Raw genomic sequence first — 24,533 nt, 5'->3', positions numbered from 1 at the left:
TATGCAAAAAAATGAAAGTAGACCCTCACCTTACACCATACACAAAAATTAACTCCAAATGGATTAAAGACTTGAATGTAAGACCTGAAACTATGAAACTTCTAGAAGAAAACATAGGCAGTACGCTCTTCGACATCAGTCTTAGCAACATATTTTCAAGCACCATGTCTGACCGGGCAAGAGAAACAATAGAAAAAATAAACAAATGGGACTACATCAAACTAAAAAGCTTCTTCACAGCAAAGGAAACCATCAACAAAACGAAAAGACAACCTAACAATTGGGAGAAGATATTTGCAAACCACTTACGTTAATTTTGAAAGTAATACTCTAAAATTTTTTGAATATCTATATGTAGAAATACTATAAGGTAGCTTAGAAGTGGACTTTGCTTTGCATTATTTTATTTTGCCTTTTAAAAAAACTGTCTTGATCATAAGTAAATAGATTTTATTTTATTTTATTTTTGCTGAGGAAGATTCGCCCTGACCTAACATCTGTCGCCAATCTTCCTCTCTTTTGTATGTGGGCTGCTGCCACAGCATGGCCACTGACAAGTGGTGTAGGTCTATGCCCGGGAACTGAACCCCGGGCCGCCCAAGTGGAGTACGCCAAACTTAACCACTAGGCCATGGGGGCTGGCCCTAGATATTTATTTTTATCTGTGCTATTTAGTATGTCTTAACTTCTAAAAATACAAAATTTTTAAAACAAATACTTAATAAAATCTTGTTTATGAAAAAAAAAGCAGAATAAAGAGGAACTCCTTGTTCTTTATTAGATGAGACAGATTCTGTATTTTTAATTAAGTTGCCTGAGTTGGAGGTGAATCAGGATCCAGATGCTTAGAAGTCATGTTCCAGAATTCATACCCCTCATTTCATTGTGAAAATACGGGAAAAAAAATTACAAACCTTGTAGATGGGGCTACAAATGTGAGCTGTTCAGAAAACAAAGACCTCTGAGAATTTTGCAAAATTACTATTTAATAAATATTTGCTATTGAATTGTACATAAGAAAATTCTTATCCAACATTAACTCAAAACTGTTTATTATGTTATAATCATACAAAATATTTAATATTGCAATTTTTTAGAATTCAACATACATTTTTGTAGAATTTGTTAGAAGCATGGTCAGTTGTGTTTGGTTTTTAAGTGTATCCATTTTGCATGCTATAGAAGAAAAGAAGTATTTTTTTATGATTTATCTATTTGTTAACAGTAAGAGGAACGATGATGTTTAATTTGAAAGCCAGTGTTTTAAGTAATTGAATCTGATTATTAATGCACGAGTGGCTATGTCAGATGAACTAATAGACCTGTAACTAGCCCCTTTATTAAATTTCTAGGTTTGCATTTAAGCTACTAGGTGGCACCATTGTGAAATCATGTATTCCTGTGAAATTTCACTTCTAAATTTGATTCCCTGTTATAATCTGGCCTAATTAGTAACTGACATTAATTGTTTTCTATTTCTGAAGAAACTATCTTTTGGATGTTAAAGCCTTAGATGATAAAATTTTTGAAAGGCACGCATTCACAAATATTTTCTTGACATATAGGTATCATCTTATTTGGAGGAGGGTGGGATTAATACTTTCTAAATAGGCACAATGAAATTATGTCATTGAATTGAAGCAAATAAAACCTGACTTTAAAATCTTGAGGCTTATAGTTAAAGCCTCTTTAGCCAGCAGTAGGGTCACCTATGTGGTTAATATGTTTTTGCTTGTTTTGTAACTGGTCTCACCAAAACTGTGGTGTTGCTTTGGTATTTCCCCCCATTCCTGACTGATTCTTTTTAAGTCTTAGTATTGATGGAGCTATTGTAATGGGAACATTAGACATGTACTCTTGTGTACTAATTGAAATAAAATTCAGACAGAATGCGTAACATTTTTCATACTAATCACAAGTGTAAATTGGAAGCCAATTCTTATTTATTTCATTTTAAACAGTGTTCTACTGATGTTTTTTGACAATGCGGTTGTATCACTTAGCTAGGCACATCAAAAAATGATCGACGTTATAGAATGATTTCTATTCTGAGTTTAGCAATAGCAAACTTGCTTACTTAACAATGAGAAGTTCATGTTTGTAAGGGTGGGAAGGAGGATGTAAAGGAGAAGGGCAAAGTTCTAAATTTGAAAGAAGATGATCTTAATTTGTGTGTGTGTGTGTGTGTGTGTGTGTGTGTGTGTGTGTAGTGAGAACATTTAAGATCCCCTCTCTTAGCAATTTTCAAGTATACTACAGTATTGTTAACTAGAGTCACCATGCTGTACATTAGATCCCCAGAACTTATTCATCTTATAACTGAAGTCTGCACCCTTTGTCCAGCACCACCCAATTCCCCCACCCCTGGCCCCTGGCAATCACCAATCTACTCTCTCTTTCTATGAGTTCAACCTTTTTGGATTCTACATATCAGTGAGATCATATAGTATTTGTTTTTCTCTGTCTAACTTATTTCACTCTGCATGATGCCCTCAGGTTCCATCCATGTTGTCACAAATGGCAGAATTTCCTTCTTTTTTATGGCTGGATAGCATTCCGTTGTACATATACACAATATCTTCTTAATTCATGAGGATGATCTCTAGATTCTTGTTTCATGAGTTTTTGTGGTTCATCATATGGACGCAACTTTTTAACCACAGTGATGGTTTTATGGACTTATTTTGCTCTATTTAAATTTTTTCACATCAAACATTAAGGACAATGCTTTCTCATAGGATTTCAAGCATCCTGTGGTTTGGGTTAAATCCCAGCTACTTTGAGGCTGCTTTGCTTTCCATCATGACATTTTCCCCCACTTCAGGACTGACTCCTGATAAATCCTTACTTAATGATATTAGACATTATGTAAAACAATATTTTATAGGCAAGAAGCAATTCTTTCAACTCTTAGGTTCAGTCCAAGTAGTAACAAAAGTTCAGATGGTAATTTTAGCTGAAATAAATTATCTAATCCTTATGTCCTTAAAATAATATATCTTGAGATGTCTATATATTTACCATTAACCCAAAATTAGACTTAATGTATAATATTTTTATGTTAATAATGGTTATAATGAGAAGGTAGAGATCTTTTGTGACTTTATAGTATACAAATATGGGATGAAAGGCATTTCAGGGAATTTTATTGAGAAGGCTAATACTTATAAGCGGTAAAATATAAATATTGCAGAAAATAATCCAATATGACATTTCTAACATTCAATTAAGAATTGAATAATATACTTGGTAAATAAGTGATGTTAAGCTGTTTAAAGTTCCATCAGTTGCCTTTAAGATTGATTTTCATCAAAATTACTCTACTAAAATGTTTTCTTTTGTTGTACAGACTCAAATAGCAAACCTCAATTTTAAAATCGGCTCTTATTTGCAAAAAATGCTTTGACATAGTGCATTTGTTCTGCCTGGGCAGCAATAAAGGATTGTGGTATCATTTTGAAGAAGGTTGTTTGACAGAGCCTGTTTGTTTATTTGGGGTAATGTGAGCTGCATTCAGAAAATGCCATATTTTGTTTCATGATTGTATACATTCTCTCCTATTGCTCCCAGGCAAGACTTGTAAGCAGAGAAGACACAGATTTAGACCTTTTTTCCATGACCAGTGGAAGCACTTTGTCTGTGAAGAGAGAAAAAAAAAATCAGGCACACAGACACTCAGCGGGATCTTCAAGTAAGTTGTGGTTTCCTTCAGAATTAATTTAGAAATCACAAATGAATTGATGGAACCTAATGCCAACAAGCGTTCTTTTACAGATAGGGGGTAGGATGCCAGCCACCAGAATTGCCCAAAAATGTGTATTTGAATTTTTTCTTTCTTTAAATGTCTTCTTTTGATATAAACAAAATTAAATCATTTCTAAAATTAACAGCATCAGTTTTTATTTTAATCGTATTCTGTGACTCAATGCTCTACACCCCCCACCCACTATGGATCATATTGAATTCTTTGATCATTTAGTTCTAAAAGAATTTTTTAGGTTAATTGTAAAAAGTTGGATTTATATATCAAAGAAGTGTATTTTGGCCTTTTGTCATTGATTTAGTAGATGTTGTAGGTAAAGTTACTATTTAAAGGAAATTATTAAAAATAACAAATTTTAGATAATAATATTATACTGTGAAAACCACACTTTTAAAATTATTTCCATTGAAGAGATGACAGTTTATATTTATTAATGATGATTTTTTACACTTGTAAACCTGTCATATACATCTATTACCTTTAATTAGGGAGATATCATTTCAACAAGAATTGCATTGCAGGTATTAACTCTGAAAAAAGGTAAACATTTAAAAAATATCTATATCTTGTGGTATTTTGGGGTAATAGAGCCTAATTTTTCCAAACTCTTCATTTAACTTACACCCTAAAGACATATTGTTACTTTCAACGCAGTATAGTGAGCCTCAAAAGTCCACGCATTAATTTACACTTCATTATAAGTATTACGTGATTCTTGAAAAAGTTTTATTACTCATTGATATTATAGTTATACACATACAAAGTCAATATTTGATTAAATGTGAAAAATTCAGTGGTCCAGATGGTGCTCTCCAGATAAATGAAAGCTCCAAAATGATTCTGTAACTTTTATTTTTTATCCAGGTACTTGGTATTATTAGATTCTAGTCATTTAAATGCATTAGTACATCAATTTCATTTTGATAAACTTTAATTTGCTTTTGAAATAATAATTTTAATATGTCTAATTTAAAAATATTTCCCAGGCTTCAAAGTTCTTACAGTGCTTGAATTTTCCTTACTTGTTTATAGAATCTGGTCACAAAAAGTTGCTCTAGTCAATATGGTTAAGAAAGAAATATTTTAGGTTTATTCACCCAAGTAAAGTTATTCATCTAGTATAAATTTTCTGCACTATTAACATAATGTGTCAATTACATCAATTTTCAAAATATACATTACATTACAGATGGAAACAACCTGTGCCACATATAATAATGAATAATGCTATATCCATTTTAAGAATTGCATATTACAAACTCACATGATATCAGTTTGGAGCAGTATAGGTAAAAAAAACAAACCAAAAAAAACAAAACAAAAAAAATTGCCTGTCGCTTTACAGAATAATGTATCATCATGTATCATCTAAATGTTAAAACATAAAAAGCTCAATATATCAGCAACTATCCTGAAAATCACAAGCTTCATCTTTCACTTATGTGACATTGAATCATAGATTTTAGAGGATACAAAATCATTATGTAGAGTTCATTTCTTAACACACTCTCTAAGAAACTATCATAAGGCTGTTCTCACTGTAATTCCAATTAGTTGTCAATAAGGAACATTATTGCAAACACAGCTAATCACTAAACACTAAATGATAATTTAAGACAAGCCACTTTAGAAAAATAGAGTTTTTATTAAATAGAATAATGATTATGACTAAAATACTACTTCCCTAACTGCTGTAGTTACTAGTTTACTATAACATCTGCATAGTATAATGGTAAAGAATGTGGGCCCTGACATTAATTTGACTGGATTTGAATCATGACTTAATTTCTTCATCCTTAAAATGGGAATGATAATAGAAGTACCTACTACCTTGCAGAGTTGTTGTTAGGATCAAATGAAGAGCATTTAGAACAATATCTGGCACAAAATAAGTGCTTGATAAATGTTCTTTATAATTGCCACCTGCACATCGTTGCAAGAAGTTATTGAAGTTTCTAGCATCTAGGCACATGGGCTAACTGGCTCTGCTTATAAGAAACCTACTCTTAATAGTTTCTTGACTGAAAAATTTGGCTTAGCCTATTATTTGTAGAAATCTTTTAACCATCAAAGTCCTTGGGTCCCTGGCCTCCATGGCCCTGGGCCAACCACTTACAGCTATGGTATTTTGAAAGCTCTTTTTCATGAAGCTTTTTCTCTGTCTCTCTCTCAAAACTTTGTCACCTTATTAAAGCTAAAGTATTTCTTTTAGCTTTGCAAGCCAAATCTAGAGAGTAGTTTATGGGCCGCAGCTATAAAACTCTTTCAGCCTTTGAACTTTTCTAGTTATTTCTCTTTCAACGTTGCTATAATATTTGTAACATGTATTCTTTAGAATCAGAAAAACTCAGGTTTAAAATCCCAGTTCCACCATCACATATAAGTTGTGTGACCTTGGGTAAATTATTTAACCTCTGAGAATGAGTTTCTGTAAAATGGGAATAATGTCTATCTCATAGAGTTTTAGTGAGAAAGAAATGAGTAAAAATACACGTCAAGCATGTGATATATTGCCTAGCATATAGTAAGGGCTTAACCAATAGTACTTGCTGTTTATATTGTTTGTTATTGCTGTATGTTTTATGTTGCTCTTGCATAATTTTAAACAACTCCAAAGTAGAATTGTCTTCCTTTTCTGTGTGTCAAGTAATACCAGAACCAGTATACTTTCAGCATGCCAGCCATCTCAAACAATATTGTCTTTTCTTAGAGAATTTCCTGTTTTCTGTCCCTTTCCTTTTAAGTCTTTCTGCTTTCTTACCAGAGGTCAAGGAGTCTCCTTCTACCTAGCTTTCTAATCTATTTTATGGTTTAAAAGAAATGAAAGAGGTCACATTCTTATTCAAAAATTGCCATTTATAAAATGAATAGGCCAAGAGAGTTCCTCACTTAGACAATATTTAGGAAAAATATTTTATTTTCTTAAATGGTTTCGATTTTCTCAATTTTCCCACTTAATACTTAAAATAAAGGATGTATTACAATAATAATAATTTTATTGCTATAGCAATTTATAGCTTTACAAATTTCTTTTAATTATCTTTTCTTATTTATAATGATTATTTTTCTTTGACAGCTAATATAAATGAGACTCAGAGAGTTTATTTAATTTGCCTTTGGCACAAAAAATTTAGCAAGAGAAAGAAGCAACTTGAACCTATCTTTTCTTATTCCAAACCCACTTGCTATATTGCCTTTTATTCTTTCATGGACTAAAATATACAGCTTAATTGGTAAGAGTAGAACATAACTAATGTAATTCTTTTCATTAATTAATTCATTCAAGAACTATTTATTGAATGACCACTGCTCACTATATACCTAGTTTAGGTTTTCAGTTGCCTCCTTCTAGTCATCTCTGCACTTTCCAGGACATACTCTATTTTCAAAGTTAGCCAGGGATTGAGAATCCACAATACCTCTGTAATAGTGCAGAATCAGCTGAGAGGCAACTTCTTCTTTGAGCATGTCTAAATTCTCATGGAACATAATCCCTGTTCATATGGGACTGAATTTTCTGAATATGTAAAAAAATATTTTTCAGAAGTGAAGCAGCTAATGTAGTTTAAGTGAGTGAGGAAGGCTTGTTGGAGGCAATATTCTTGGTTTGTATCTAGAATGATATTTGGGATTTAAGGAAGGAAAGAAGTGGAAGAAAGCCATCTAAACAAAAGCAAAGGGTGAAATATGAATATATATTTGTGGAACATTGAGGAGTCTGTCTGGACCAAGAGCTTCCCATACTGTAAAATAAGTTTGGATTAAAAATGAAGCCTAGTTTCAGGTAAGTTTGAAAGTGAAGTGGAGGAACTAGACTTTCCTACTGATAATGAATAACTAACAGAGATTTCTGAAAATACCTTAGTGTTTTAGAAACCTTAAGATCAGTTGAAGAAAGGTATTCTGAGTCGGTCCTAACATTATACAATGCTGCCAATATGCTGACAAAGTAATTGAACAGCTCTTACCAAAAAAGATTAATTTTGGTTATCCATACAAAGCGAAATAGTTTACTAGATGTCAATACCCAATAATATATGCAGACTGAGAGACCGAAGGTGGTAGCTAAAGCAAAAGTAGATTGCAAAGATGACCATTCAAGTTTACTCCAAATTTACTAAGCACATTCCCTTAACATAATTTTAAATTTGCAAATCAAGAATTATTAGCATGTTGTATATTCATGTATGTCTGTATGTATATACACACACATATATATGGATATCCGATTTGTCCATAGCTGCAGTATATATATATAATATGCATTTATAATCCCTCACTGAGTAAACTTAAGACTTAAATATTTTTGCATATATCTGTGGGTCATTATATAAACCACGTGTCATGATAGCAAGCAATTACCTGCCTAAAATGTGCCAAATACTACACAGGCCATTAAGAAAGTACAAAGATGGAGAAGCACAAGATCTAGAATAGCCAGCACGATAGTAAAGGAGAAGAACAAAGTTGGAGGACCGAAACATCCAACTTCCATACTTACTATAAAAGGAAATGCAAATTGAAACAATGAGATACCACTCCACACCTATTAGAATGGCCAAAATCCAGAACACTGACAATACCAAATACTGGGAAGGATGTGGAAAATCAGGAACTCTCATTCACGACTGGTGAAAATGCAAAATGGTACAACCACTTTGGAAGACAGTTTGGCAGTTTTTTAAACAACTAGACATACTCTTACCGTATGATCCAACAGTTATGATCCTTGGTATTTACCCAAAGGCGTTGAAAACTTATGTCCACACAAAAACCTGCACATAAATGTTTATAGCAGCTTTTTTCATAATTGCCAAAGTTTGGAAGCAACTAAGGTGTTCTTTAGTAGGTAAATGGCTAAATAATCTCTGGTACATCCAGATAATAGAATATTATTCAGCGCTAAAAACAAATGTGCTACCAAGCCATGAAAAGACATGAAGGAAACTTAAATGAGTATTACTAAGTGAAAGAAGCCAATCTGAAAAGGCTGCATACTATATAACTCCAACTATGTGACATTCTTAAAAAGTCAAAACTATGGAAATAGTAAAAATATCAATAGTTGCTAGGGGGTTGAGGGAGAGGGGAGATGAATAGGTAGAGCACAGAGGATTTGGGGGCAGTGAAAATACTCTGTATGATACCATAATGATGGATACGTGTCATTCATTATACATTTGTCCAAACCCATAGAATGTATGAAACCAAAAGTGAACTTTTGTGGACTTTGGATGATTATGTTGTGTCAATGTAGATTCATCAATTGTAACAAAGGTACCTCTCTGGTGGGGGATCTTGATAATGAGGAAGGCTATGCATGGGTGGGGTCAGGGGTTATACGGGAAATCTCTGTACCTTCCCTTCAATTTTGCTCTGAACCTGAAGCTGCTCTAAAAAAATAAAGTCTTAATAAAAGTCGGAGGGAAAAAGAAAAAATGGGAAAAGAAAAGGTCAGGAAGGTGTTCCTTGCCAGCTATTGCCTGATATTTACTTCGGAATAAGTAGGATTTAGATTTTAATTTTATAAATGTAAATTGTCCAGAGTTAAGGAGGCAGAAAGTTAGAGAGCTGAGACTCAAATCTGGGTCTTCTGATTCTTAGAGTAAAGATATCAGTTGTTTCCCATCCAACTTTTCTGCACCATGAATATTTTGTTTCTATCTCAACATAAAGATGGAAGGAAAAGATGCTATATAAATTATGATTTCTTTCAAAAAAAAAGAAAGTACAGAGATGAATTGTATGTGCTTAGCACATAGAAGGCACTTATATTAAGAGAATAAATGATGGGCCAGCCCGGTGGTATAGTGGTTGGGTTCACGTGCTCTGCTTCGGCAGCCCAGGGTTCTCGAGTTTGGATCCTGGGCACAGACCTACACATCACTCATCAAGCCATGCTGTGGCGGCATCCCACATGCAAAATGGAGGAGGATTGCCACAGATGTTAGCTTAGCGACAATCTTCCTCAAGCAAAAAGAGGAGGATTGGCAACAGATGTTAGCTCAGGGCCAATCTGCCTCACCAAAAAAAAAAAAAGAGAGAGAGAGAATAAATGAATATATCAGCCATTGTTGCTTTTCTCCTGTATCATATATTCATATTGCCTTATTTTTCAATGGATATTGTCTTCTCCAGAACAAGGGAAAACATTTCCATTAACATTCTATGACCTTCTCTCCAGGGCCGGCCCCGTGGCGTAGTGGTTAAGTGCACGAGCTCTGCTGCTGGTGGCCCGGGTTCGGATCCTGGGCGCGCACTGACACACCGCTTGTCAGGCCATGCTGTGGCGGTGTCCCATATAAAGTGGAGGAAGATCGGCAGGGATGTGAGCTCAGGGCCAGTCTTCCCTCAGCAAAAAGAGGAAGATTGGCATGGATGTTAGCTCAGGGCTGATCTTCCTCGCGCGCACACACACACACTAAATAAATAAATAAATAAATAAATAAATATGACCTTCTCTCCAAACTGTGGTATGAGATTTAGACTAATGGTTACAGATATCAAAGAAAGGTTGTAATATATTATAAATAGCACTCTATTGTGGAATTCAGTCAACATGAAGATAGGATTTTGAAGGGCTTGGCCTCTATCGGGGAGGAAAATCTCTCTCAGAAGCACTAAACAGATTTCCTTTCAGATTCTGTTGGCCATAGCAGTGTCATACTAATTTTTTATGTTTATTGTTTATTCTCCTTCTCCCCTGCTAGCATGTATATTCAGGAGGGCAGGGAATTTAATGAAGTATCCTAGGTACCTGGAACAACTCGCTGGCATATGGTAGGTCCTGTGATGTATATTTGATGAGTGAATTATTGGATGAATATGGCCATCCTTTAGCTACATAAGGGCTAGAAAAGAGAGTGTCTACAATTTTCATGCTCCGTAGTGAGAGGCAGGCTGTACTGACAAAGAAGAAAGGAAGACTGACATTCAACAGTGTCTGCCAAAGCTTCTCAGAGCACCTGACCTGTCCAAAAATCCTGGTGCTGTTATCATTAAAGAGCACAATCCATGCAAATGGTAAGGGTTTCCTTCCAGGTGAGTCTTTGAAACAACACAGTCACTAGATGCAGGTTCCCATGGATCCAGCCTACGTGAAGCCAATCCCGTCATTTGTTCATTCAGAAGCACTTACAGAGTGCTGCTGGAAAGCCCAGCGCTCTACACAGGGGAGAGTACTGAGCACCACCAGCATACTCCCGGCCTCAGGATGTTTATGATCCACATAAACATATGCTCTGACAATCTGGGTCCAACTGAGAGAGAGCTCTCATACAGCAGGTTAAACAGGGAAGGGTTAAGCATTATTACCTATGCCAAAGGAGCAGCTATAAAGTATGAGGAAACTCTATATGCTACCCTAGGGCTGAGGGGGAGCACCCAGAGGACAAACTTGGAAGGTTCAGACTTCGTGGGAGAAGGTGTGGTTCCGCCACAGGATAGCACAGAAGCTCCCTGGATTGGCCAGACCCAGTTGGTCTGGAGTTACTGGGCCAACAATAGGCAACACTCTGGAGTGCAGCAGAGGGAGCAGGTGATGACGGGCAATCAGGAGCACAGGCGTGCAGTGAGTGGGCCATGACAAGGGCAGAAGGTGCAGCAGGCTTTGGTTGCCCCATGGAAAGGACAGCACATAGGCATCGCTAGGTAGAAGCTGCAGAGTTGCAGAGAGATCACGTTCTGGGCCTGTGGCTCACGCAGGCTGCAGCAGAGGTCCTCAAACCCGCAAGGCCAACTCCACCCCACCTATGCCGGAAATTGCAAAGCCTCTTCCTTGGGCAGTGTCCCTTCAGCACCCTCTACTGAGACAGCTTAACATTTTTCTCACTTTAAAGGAGAACTGTTTAAAGGAATTATTTTATTACTAAACATGTAATGAAGGGTGTATTCATTGCTAAGAGGCAAAAAATTGATAACAGGCATATATGCATGTACTAAATTACTACTCTCTGAATATAATTATATATGTATATGAATTTTAGGTATGTGTATAAAAACCTCTTTCTAAAACTAATTGGACTCACTATCCTTTTTTTAGAAGAGATTCACAGCTTGGACCAAATTAAAGCCTTGTATTATTTTATTCATGGCATCTTAGGCTAGGAAATGTGTTTGAGTGAGAAAAATTGCAAAAAAATTTTCACCATTGAGAAAAAGTGAAGAAACACATAATAAGATATCAAATTGTTAAGAAAACATTGTTCCATAATTCCTTTTCTCTTTCTTCTAAGTTTCATATGCTACTTCCAGCCTATAAAACTATGTCATTAACTAGGGTAAACAATTAAGTAGGGAATGACTTTAATAAAGTATAGTATGGCCCTCTCTAAACTGGAACGATGAAGGACAGAGGTGAGAGATGGTTAATATGCCAATTGCATTTTTAGACACGGTGAGAGGCAGTGTGCTGTTGGGAAGAGCATGGGTTAAGAGATTGGGAAATCAAGTTCTAGTTCTGGCTTGGCTCCTCACCAGTTTGTCTGTGACCTTGGTTAAGTCTCTTACCACTCCTTTGTAAATTTAGTAGGTAAAAGGCAGCCTGGCAAGTGGAAAGAAACTCAGAGCAGGCCAGATTTGAATTTGAATCCCATTTCTCATACATATGTTTTTGTGAGCTTGGATGAGATATTTCAGGTTTGGTTTGTCCATTTAGAAAATATCATGGTGAAAATTAGATGACTATATAAATACGTATTTTGCACTCGTGAGAAAAGAGGGAAAAACAGAAAAGCAAACCTAAAGGAGATCCAAGAGTCCTTATAGCTTTAAAATTCCATAATTCTGAAACTAGAACAATAAAACTTTGTATATGACAATTTCCCAATTAAAAACCAACAGAAGCTATTATTTCTGATGTTTCATAGTATGAAAATCATGTTTGTAACTGAAAATTTTCTCCACGCCAGAATACTTTCAAATGACCCTGGTTTCAAACTTGTTTAAATTGTCTCTAATTACTTTAGCTAAGCACAGTCAACTGAGATGGGGAAAAAGTAAATCTTTCCTTTAAATGTTTTCCAAGTAAAGATCAGAAAATTCCATCATCCCTGAGAAATTACAGCTATTTTATAAAATCAAGTTGAACTTTAAAAGGCTAGAAGTGATTCTGAAACTCAGCATGCCTACTGAAATAATTTGTCTTAAAAATATTCTACTTAGTAGTTGATATCTTAATGTCCCAATACAATTTTTTAAAGAAGAGAAAAAACAATTACCTATTGAGAATGCAGTCAACATTCCATAGGGTGGCATTTGGAAATGATCTTTAGCTTAATCTTTAGCTAGATGTTTACTTTTTTAGAAGGAAGTTGTTGCTTATAAACTTAAAATTAAAGACATTAAAGAGAGAACTAGGTACAGGACCTACGGATACAAGATAATTCAATAAATATGTTATCCTGAAAGTAAAGTCAAGTCTGTGAAGTTTTGTACAAATGTAAAATGTTATTACAGGAAAAACAGGAATAATATTAGACAGCTATACTCTTTAAGAGAAATTTCAGTTTTTTAATTTATAGAACTGTGTGAGAGATGGCCTTGGTTTTAAATCTGATTATTCTCATGTAGAATATTAGAGAACCAGGCCTCTGTTCTCTCCTGAAGAAAGCTATGTATGTCTTGAAGGGAACTCTAGTATATTTATGGGCCAAAACTGGAAGGGACTAGAGGGGTTCTCTTTTTGAAGATAAGGTTAATATATTTTAAATCCACCCTGAATGAATTATACCTTTGAAGTTATTTGTGGCTGTTTTGTTCAGTGAACATTTATTGAGCACCTAATATATATGAGGTGCTATTCTATGCTATAGAGATCATTTCAAATTTAATTAAATATCAAAATTCTAAACTTTTAAAAAATATAGGTTGGGCCTGGCCCTGTGGCCTAGTGGTTAAGTTCAGCACACTCAGCTTCGGTGGCCCAGGTTTGGTTCCTGCGTGTGGACCTACACCACTGGTCTGTGGCCACACTGTGGCGGCAACCCATGTACGAAATAGGGGAAGACTGACACAGATGTTAGCTCAGGGTGAATCTTCCTCAAGCAAAAAGAGGAAGATTGGCAGCAGGTGTTAGCTCAGAGCAACTCATCCTCAGCTTAAAAAAAAAAAAATAAGCAAGACATCCTTTGTTGCTTATAATTACACTTAATATAGTAAATGTTCCAAAATTTTTAAAAAGTAGAGCTTAAATTTATTTTCAAAAATTAAAATTTCATTATTTTGGTATTTCAAAAATAGAAGCAATATCTCTTGTGTGAAATAGCTCTGGTTTTTCTCTCTGAAAGTATTAATAAACTCCATCCAATGCAAAGATGTGTTAATGAATTGCAGTGTTAATTTTTAAGGTGGGAGGACTCACATCTGTGGTCACCAGCTGTCTCTCTCTACTCCTATAGTAAAGAAACTTGATTGGATGATAAAGATTGTATATTTTCCAAAGAGACTCCCTCTACATTTAAGCACATGATCCACTCTGACCTATACTCCTTAGGAACTTATCATTAGTAAGTCACAGTCTGAGTAACTACAGTTACTATTTCTAAGTATATTCCGAAATAGACTACTCACATGGGGGCCATACAGTCCTCTCAACACTAGAGGCCCCTGGTATCTTTTAGGGAATTATAGTTCTAGTAATGGATTAGCTCCTAGATGGTTCAGAACCATCTAGGGAGTCTTTTTCAACAGAAAGAATGTGGTAATATTCATACTTTATTGTCCCCTGCCAGTCAGAACAATAACATTCCCAACATAGAGTCTCTTATTGGTAAAGGAAGAGAAAACCACAATTACGTGGCATTTTTCTATTACCAAGTTTCTTACTTGGATCATAAATTTACAATTTTACATAAAATACCAAGCCAAAAATATACAGATAGATAGGTAGCTAGCTAGCTAGCTAGTATGTAGATAGATAAATATAGCTAGCTAGGTAGCTAGCTAGGTAGCTAGACAGATACACACACACACACAAACACACAAAGAGAGAGATTTACCTCCTAATTCTTACCACATTACCATTTATATTCAGTTACAAGCATGATTTTCAAACTGTAAAACATCAGAAATAACAGTTATAAATGACTTTATTTTAATTTATAGATATAATACCAATCACTGATGTTTCATTGGTGGATTTACACCCCCATTTTGTCATCTTGCTGCTCTCTAAGCCTTCTGCCACCCACTCCTAACCTGCATCTCCTTTGAAATTTCCCTTTTTCAATGCTCCAAGATCTATAACTAGCATTTTGACCATTTTGGCAGCTCTGCTAGTTCCTATCTGTCCCTTACCTTCCATAACTTAAACGTAGAAATCAGTGATTTCTTCACTGCGTGTTTAGAAAGATTTTACATTTAACTGAATTTTTTTGTCACAAAGAGTGGTCAAACGGTGAGTAAACGTTATATGTAATCATGTCGCCACTTGCCTATTTTTCAGTATAGGCTGAACTGTACATAAAAAGAATAAATTGAGTTTTGGTTCAGTTGTCCACTAATTAACTAGCATATTGGTTTTACTTGTACCTGGCCTTTAGAAAATCTAAATAGTTATATAATTCTGATATATTTTCTTCAGATACTATCTTAAAGAAAAAACATTTAGTCTCTAGTATTGCATGTCTATTTTTGCAAAGTTCAAAGGAGACACTACTCATTAATGTTATTTTATTAAAGTATGTTTTCATGTCATACAGCCAAAATCACTCAAATATGAGAGTATTCTTTGAACAACTTCAGATATTCTGGTAATACCTAGTTTTCAGAGACTTTGAGGGGTAAAGAGAAGACAGTGATATAAGTAAAGGATAAGAAAGTCTGAAGAAAACTTTTGCTGGAAAAATTATTACATATAAAAAATCATGTTAGAAGTTATGAGATCATATGTAGATATAGATATGGATACAGATACAGAAATATCTTTCTCTTGTGTTTCTCTACTTACAGAAATTGACGATAATATTGTTTTTCATTGATACATTTTATTCATTTTTAGTTTCACAGGTCTTATTTCCAGGTAATGAACAGTTCTTTGCATTCCAAGGCATGCAGAAACAGATATGCATCTCACATTCGCTTCCCTAATAATTTTCTTTATGGTGCTCTTATATTACAGACATTCTTTATATCTGAATATTAAACAAGATATGGACTTCTTTACGATAAATTTTAGTCATATAGAGCCAAGTTCCAACTGTGTTACTGTCACTTACCTTTAGGCAAATAATTTAATTGCATTGCCTCAGTTTTCTCATTTTTAAAAGAGGGTGATATGTATCTTGGAGGGTTGTTATGAGGATGAAAAGAGACAGTGAACATAAAGTACCATGCCAGGACTGGGACGTTGTGGACTCTTAAATTGCCGCCACTCCTTCAATGTGACATTTTCAGGAAAGATATGAGTGAATTGACATTGGCAGAGACTTGAAGAGTGATGAGAAGTTGAAGGATGGTGAAAAAATATGAGCAATAGCACATAATACACTTGTAGTAGATTTAATGGTAAAAAGCAATGTAATTATGTTCAAGCAAAAATTTTGTTGATGCTAAATGCACAATAAAGAAATTGTTACATATATGCACCGTAGAAATACTTTTAGTTAATTGGCATACTTATAAATGATGGTCTCTGACTACAAAATTGTCTAATAAATTATTTTTTTCTAAATTTTTTGGTGAGGAAGATATGCCCTGAGCTAACATCCATTGCCAAGCTTCCTCTTTTTGCTGAGGAAGATTGGCCCTAAGCTAACATCTGTGCCCATCTTCCTCTATTTTGTATATGGGATGTCACCATAGCATGGCTTGATGAGCCGTGCATAGGTCTGTGCCTGGGAACCAAACCTGTGAACCCTGGGCTACTGAAGCAGAGCATGTGAATTTAACCACTACGCCACTGTACTGGCCCCTCTAATAAATTAATTCCTTGATATTCACTATGCCAATTGTTGCAAAATTTCATTGTAGTAAAAGTAAAAATTGACTAACAGATTTCCCATTAAAAAGATTCAAACTTCAATCTCATTCTAGACATTATATTTTTTCCCCATATAAAAACAAGGTAAAAATAAGATCTTATAAATGATTGTGGCCAAGTTAAACTTTTTTGTTCTATATATAATGAAATCTGGCTTTGCTTGTCCTCTTGAAGTGTTCAATTTAAAGTAACATGTCAATAAGGAAGATAGAGTTACATCTCATAGAATAATAATAATAATTATTGTTGTTGTTGTTGTTTGGCAAGAGTTGGTCTCTAACAATGTTAAATTTTAAGGCCTTTTTTTATTATGGCTTGAACCATTAACTCTAATTTTTCTTGGTCTGAAATTTTGGCGTAGGAGCTTTAAAATACAAATTTGTTAGGTGTTGATATTTTGTCCCTGAACTTTGACAATTAATTAAACAAACACATTAGGATTAACATTTAAATCCTTGAGATATGCCCGTAACCAGAAGTGGATAGTCAAATTTAATTACTGTTATACCAACAGCACGTTTACATGGTTGGTGGGATCATTTAACAGATAAATATTAAAAGTCCAGCACAGAGTAGTCACACAATAAATAGCTATTGATTTAATATCTTTAACAGCTTGATACTACCTATTGCCAAGATCTGAGACAGTTTAATGAAACAGTCAACAATGATTCCAGACACAGTTAAATATAACAGTTATTAGTAACACAGAATATTGTTTACAGATCTAAAACAGTAGTTAGTTTCACCAGCAGTTGACATTACCCAGAGAAAGACAAATTTCGTCTGTACTTGTGTAAGAGAACTAGTTGTACATATGTCAGCTACATTTATTCTTTATAAAAAACACAAACCCCCGCCCCCAAAAAAAAACCCTACACACATTTTAACATTTTTGAAGACAAGATCCATGTATGCTCTATTGATAATAGATTAAAGCATCATGTTTCTAACCGTTATATTTTAGTTCTTACCCCTTTCCTTCATGATCGTTTTCTTTCTTAAACTGTTTTACTCTGTTTTTCTTTTGATGGTTATTGTTATTGTTTTCAAACCGATTTCTTACACTAGCTAATGTGGTGCGAAAATAAATGGGTATGGTCAAATGTGAAATGCATTTGTTAAATGAATGCAACTGAAGTGCAGTAATAGAATAAATCCCCAGGCTAGTCATGTGTATTGTTGCCAAATGTCTCCCTGCTAAGAACTAATAAGCATGAAAAGGGATAATGAAAGTTTCCATGAAAAATTTTTGGGAAATCTATCCACAAGTCTTCACTATCTGGGAAAGTGGAAATAAGTATTTGTATTACACAAGATCCACATGAGGACTGTAAAGATGGAATTACGAAAATATAGTCAAATGGAAAACAACTATAGTATGACAGTTACTAGCATTATTGGGTACACAGAAGAAAATTGACAGGGAAGCTCCATTGAAAGGCAGAATAGAACAGTGCCTGCTACATAATAGGCACTAAATAAATACATGTTGAATGAATGTGTAAATAAAAGGAAGATTTTACATTAAAGCTTTCAAAGACCCTAAGTGATCCTGAAAATCTAATTTGGGTTTTCAGTGTTTAAATTCCAAAGGATAACTGCTCAGTGATAAACATTTTGTAATTTATTTAAAATGCATATTTTTGCTAAAAGTTTACTTTGGCAAAATTAATTAACATGGGAAAACGAGGGGTAAGACGAGATTATTAGAAGTTAAAATATAGTGTTATATAAGAACTGGGTTGTTTCAAAGGAATCTGCATATCAATTAAGGGTAAAAATATTCTCAATTATTAGCATTATTTATGCCATTATTCTTTAATTACAAATAGTTATGGACACTTAGTTGTAAATATAATGGAATTGAATAGAGTCCTGAAGAGAACATTAAAAAAAATGATCAGAGAAGTTGGAAACAGACCTTTCCCGAATTAACAAGAGAAGGGCACATATGAACACAGAACCAACTGTAGGAAGTAGAAAATGGATACCTAGGTAGTTTATAGATGTTAAATTTCACTCGTAACTGCTTATTGAGTTACACTTTTTATTACCCAATTGAAAAATTTAGAAACTCACTAAGTATCTACTAGTTTGGTGCTAAACCAGAAAACCGCAATAACCAGAGTTATATAGAATCGTCATCATGGAAAGAAGACTTTTAGTTAATTTAAACGTGACAGAAGGCAAATCTAATTCTGAAAAAAAGTAACAAGATCTATTTAGATATTACAACCAAAAACAAATCACTCAAAAAAATTTCCTCCAGAAAAATAATGAAAACAATGTTGAACAATGTTAGTATGAAAACCACAGAATTTATAGAAGCCAGATAGTATTTTTAGCACCACATTCTAGTGGTGCAGACACGGCCACAAGGTATCTTTAAGAAGAAATCAACACAGTATTGTGTTAAAAATAATAAAACTTGGGAAAAGAATGCATATCATAAGGAAGCCTCAAAGATTCTAGATCAAATATGAATGGTAGTTATTATAAAAGATCAAGAAATAGGTAAAATACAAAATTAAAAATCTATACAATGTCTATCAAAATAAGATTTCCCACCCTATATGATATGTATTAGCTTTTATGGTCATTAAGAATTGTTTTTTTCAAATTAAATGTACAAAGCAAATTATGTGTCACACATATTGATTTTAAAAAAACATTGTGATTTTTAGCAACAATAGCAAATACTGCAGATATTTTTGTGACTATCAACTAACTGGTTTTCTTATTTATATGTGTCTTAAATATTGGGTAAAAAGAATAACTGTAAATGTCATTGTCCAATTGAGATTTCAAAAACAGAAATTTTATTAATATTTTTATAAGTTATAGAAAAAATTTTTATTCACTGAAAAAGCTTGGAAACAATTTCAAAAACAAACAAAATCACCATGTTACGTTGAAGAAATCTGAATATGACATAAACAACCTGTTTGTTTTTATTTTATTTTCATTCTCCGTGTTAGACTTTAAACTCTCTACCTGAAGTTCACTGTAAATGATCATTATAATTCAAGATTGGACATAGCAATGGCTTTAAAAAGCAACTGCTATTTGAACACTGCAATATCTGCCTCAACCTCAAACTTGCCCAGTGTCACTCATTCACAGCACTTAAATTGATGGAAACGCTTTGCTGCTAAAAATTTGTTCTGGTCACTTTCATTAAAATGTTGAATTTTTTTTCCCCATGCTTTACTTATGCTGTATCTGCTGCTAAGCAGTACAATATGGGAAGGACTTTGAAATGATTTCTATATCCAGACACATGGTGTTGGGTGTATCGATGAAAATCCAATGACGTATTACTATACATCATGAAATTTCTATTTTGACCTATTTAACGAAGTTTTTTTATACATACCAGGAGAGTTATTCAAAGCATTTTACATATTAGATTACTTATCAAAACACAGCATATATAGACCTTGACATTTGCTAAAGAACCAAGGATTTAACCAATAAAAAATTTTTAAAGGACCAGAACAAATCTTTAGCAGAACACAGATTATGTAGCAAAGAAGTGACTTACTAGAAGATAGGGCATACTTATCAAGACATACTTTCAGAATATTTGTAACAGAGCGATTGGTTGATTTGTATGATCACCTGTAAATATGCAGCAGATTGTTGTTGAAGAAACATAAAATCTATAACCATAATGTTGCAGAAAAGAGAAAAAAACTATCAAAGTTCCTTTAGTCATAATTTTTTATTCCAGGAACCCATCAGTAGGTCTGGCTTTAATAATTTTTTGAGGCAAGATTCTCTCACTATTGTATTTTCATGTGGGTAAGTAATTTTAGAATGATTATACATTGACTGTATTAAATTGCTTCTTTATTTTCTGTTTTTCATTTCTAGAGTAATCATAGGACAAAATAATAGCTTTGCAATGAATGCCAATATGTGGTTCCTTCATAGATATGTTGTTTCACTCCTCAATTTATTTTCTACTTTTCTAGTGGTTCAAGAATTTATATGGTGACAAAAGACTCTCACTAAATGCAATGAGAGAATAAGCTATATCGATTACTGCTCAAATTGTTTATTTACACAGAGAAAAACAAATACAAGCTTTTAGTCGCACCTAAAATATTGTTTTAAAAATACAATATATTTACATGTTTATGTAATTTTAAAGATGAATTTCCTACAGCATTTTCATTCCACTGAAAATATACCTCAAAATTTCTATAAAGCTGTCTTTTAATATCACACAATATATGTTCTTTAATATATAATTATTATTTGCTGAAGGAATTACATTAAACAATGAAAAATTTACAAACTGCCTTTTAAATGTAGGGTTACATTGTGGATAAGTGCAAAAAGACTTGAAGATTCGTCAGCAACTTCAAAATAACAAAGACAACAGAACAGTATAAGGAAAAATAAATTGTACCATATGGTAAATTTGTAGTCAATAGAAAAATCCTGTAGAAAATGCAAAAACACTGTTAAGAATGAGGATTTGGTCTAAAGAAAAGTTATGTTTTAATACAATTCAATTTATTTCATGTTGAAATAATTATTTTAGAAGTATATGAAATTGTAAATATTTCAATACTTTGCACAGAAAGTGCTACCTTTCTTGATTATTTGCCATCTTTGATAAAAAGCTTATATTAAAAATAATGATATTAAATAATACATCTTTATACTATTAAGATAGTTTCATCAAAAATATTAACCAATAATTAACTATGTTATTGAATTATATTTTAAAATACATACTTATTTCTACATATTACCTTGAATAATGCTTATAAGGAACTTGATTTGGCTTTATTGGAACAAAACATTTGTGTTAGCCATTTGTAGAAATCTGCCTACTCTTTTAGTGATCTCTAATTTTTTATCTTGAATAAATATAACTGAATTTTAAATGTGTCCCAATAGCTCTTAATTTCTCAGACCTCCCTGCTCCCCTGCCCCTCCAGCCCCGGCATTCTCCCTAAATAACGTGTCCTCATAAATATGTACTTGCTATCCAGGAAATAGTTTATTCATCCAAGAATTTTTGCTGCTGGGACAAGGTGACAGTTTGCTCTTATTGTTATTGTGTTTTAAAATAGACCAAAGTAGACATTCCATTCTCTTATTTGGAAAAAAATATATTTCCATTATGTAACTAGTAAGTAGAAAAGGATAAGCTTTTATGATGCTTTCTTATGTTTTTTAGGCCACTATTTTATCATTAGCAAAGTCTTGCTTTTATGAACCAGTAATATTCCCCTTGCTTGAAATAGTTCTTACAGTTTCGAAAAGAACTACTGACTGACTTACAGGGAGTAGTTTCATGCAGGATAAATCTAGCTGGCACATGGGAGCCAGCTTCACTTGGCACCTCTCTTAGTTGTCTCTCCGCTTAGCTTGCCTTCACGCGTGCCAGCTGTGAAGGTCTCTAAACTCGTGAGCTATGCTCCGTCTCTAACTCCATTATAGACTTGTGCCTATAGCCATAGGCATTGGCCTCTCTGCCAGCACACCCTTTCCTAAAACAATAGTTTTTAATTTTTTTTCCTGCTTTTCAGTAATGTTCTCTTTGTTGACTAAAAATAAAATATGCTTCCTTTATGAAAATTCGTTAACTCCTTTGAATTTGTTCCCTTAATCACAGTTTTAAGATCAAAAACCAAAAAGCAATTCTCTGTTTTAAAAGAGCTTTTCAATATAAAATGGACTTTTACAATCAATATTCACCATCATGTTGCACCAAATTTGAAATTACAGACCAGTTTCCACAGTCTAATATTTCCTAACCCTTCTTTTTGGACATGTATCTTTAAATATTTTAAATTTTAGTTGGAAAAATATTAATCTGTAAAAAAATTAGATATTTTTCGCCCTAAACTTATTTCAGCACAAAGGCATCACAATGGAGAGTCACATGGTGGAACCCTTGCCTCCAGCCAGGACTGAGCGGGCTCTGGAAGGCCTCACTGCTGCTTTTCAAACCCTTGCCCCACAGACACCAGACACAGCCCTGTGCGCTTGCTTAAGCCTCAGGAGATTTAAAGCAGATGATCATAATTCTTTAATAGTATTCTTGATATGGCCTCTTGGGGTCTTGCCGAGTAAAACATTCCTAATCCACTATTCCATTCTTACAACTACTATTTGTTTTTAACCTCTAACAGTTTTGTTACTTTTCTCTGGATAAGTTCTACCTTGTCGCATGTGAATAACAATTTCTTCCATTTTCTAGCATCTGTTCGCAAAGCATGCTCACAGATCTTACCACCATTGCAGTGTAATCAGAAAGGCAGTCTTCATAACTACCCTGTAATGCACATGTTATTTCCCTCTGTAAAACTAAGGCTCAGAAAGGCTGTGACCTGTCCAGAGTCACAAAGCTAGGTTTTACGCAGCCAGACTAGACCAATGAATATCTTTAGATTCTAGATCTAACATGCTTTCCATTCTACCAAGAATTCTTTTATCTGAAGAAGAGCTTAGGTCTATTTCTAAAAGTAACTTTAACATATGAATTATTTATGAAAATATAAACAATTAAAAAATTAAACTATAAAAATATAATCAAATTTAAATATCTAAAAACTAAGAAGATATATCATCTCATAGTCTTGAAATACCAAGAACATTTGAATTGTAGATAGAAGGAAACTATTATATTTATTTAATTTTTTAGTCAGTTCTTTTTATTTAACCTAAATATAATTTATACCAAACTTTGATTATATTATTTTGCAAATGAAAAGGAAACTCAATATACCTTTTTTAAACTCAAAGATCATACAGTTCTAAAATGCATGTTGTTGACAAATATATTTCTTACTTTAAAATATAATTTTACTTGCATCAAGTTAAGTGAAAGTGTACGTTAATATCACTGTCTAGGTTGTTCAATTAAGGGAATACTTGCACCAATGATAACAAACACAAGACCTTCTAAGAAAGAACGGATATCATTCCGTGACAATCCTGTACAGCTCAGTGGTGGATGGGGAAGTGGCAAAAAGAAGGCGAAAACTTCAAACTAATCCTTCAAGCTTCAGCATTCAAAACATATGGCAAACGGTTTCTTTTCAAGAGATCTGTGGATATCTGGTCATGTTACCAATTGGATACAAGATTTTAGAGGACTGTATTTAATTTGTATTATTCTACGTATTTCATCATTTTGTTTTTTGATGGAGTTATCTTATTTCCCATCTGTAAAATACAGTTTTGCAGTTTTTCCTGTGTTCATGTGAAATGACCTCCAGAAAATTAATTCTTGAAATGCATGTCTAGTTTCTTCTTTGGTTTAAAATTTTTATGACACATGTATTAAAAATGATTTTTGTTACCAATAATAAATTGTAATACCATGCACAAATTATAATAGAATATAAATATATTTTATTGACACTGTTTAATGTAGTTTTAATAAATAATTAATATATTAATAAATTTTATTCAACCAGATTATTATTATTAGATATTTCAAAGATAAATTGATATATAAAGTAATTCAAAATAGGTAATGAAAATGGCCTTTTTGTTTTACTTTGTCATCTTAAATAGATTAGAGAGTTATAAGAAAATATACATTCAGTTTAAATTTAAATGAAATATAAATATTTATCAATTTAATGAATTGCATATTTTATCTGTAATGTTTCATTCAAATGGATATCACTCTTCTCATTTGTAAAAGGTAGATGCTAATTCTGGTTCATTAATATTATTCTACTGCCTCAAAAATACACTATCATTTTAATTTCCAAGGTGCCTTAAAATTATCCTTTAAAAAATCTTTTCAAAGAT

At 33.4% G+C, this 24,533-nt stretch overlaps 1 protein-coding gene across 1 annotated transcript in view; it reads left to right on the top strand.

Annotated features, from left to right (window-relative positions):
- The window catches only part of LRRIQ1 (leucine rich repeats and IQ motif containing 1), a 208,293-nt gene extending 184,290 nt beyond the window's left edge, over positions 1–24,003 (top strand). Inside the window, exons 26-27 of the mRNA XM_058568707.1 lie at positions 3,571–3,691; positions 23,622–24,003. Of these exons, the coding sequence (XP_058424690.1) occupies positions 3,571–3,691; positions 23,622–23,764 (264 nt within the window). The 3' untranslated portion in view covers positions 23,765–24,003. The remainder of the gene's footprint in view (positions 1–3,570; positions 3,692–23,621) is intronic.
- The last annotated feature ends 530 nt before the right edge of the window (positions 24,004–24,533 follow it).

Source organism: Diceros bicornis, chromosome 25 (genome assembly GCF_020826845.1).
Source record: "Diceros bicornis minor isolate mBicDic1 chromosome 25, mDicBic1.mat.cur, whole genome shotgun sequence".
In the NCBI taxonomy this organism is placed as follows: domain Eukaryota; kingdom Metazoa; phylum Chordata; class Mammalia; order Perissodactyla; family Rhinocerotidae; genus Diceros; species Diceros bicornis.
This window is presented reverse-complemented; position numbering and strand designations above follow the sequence as displayed.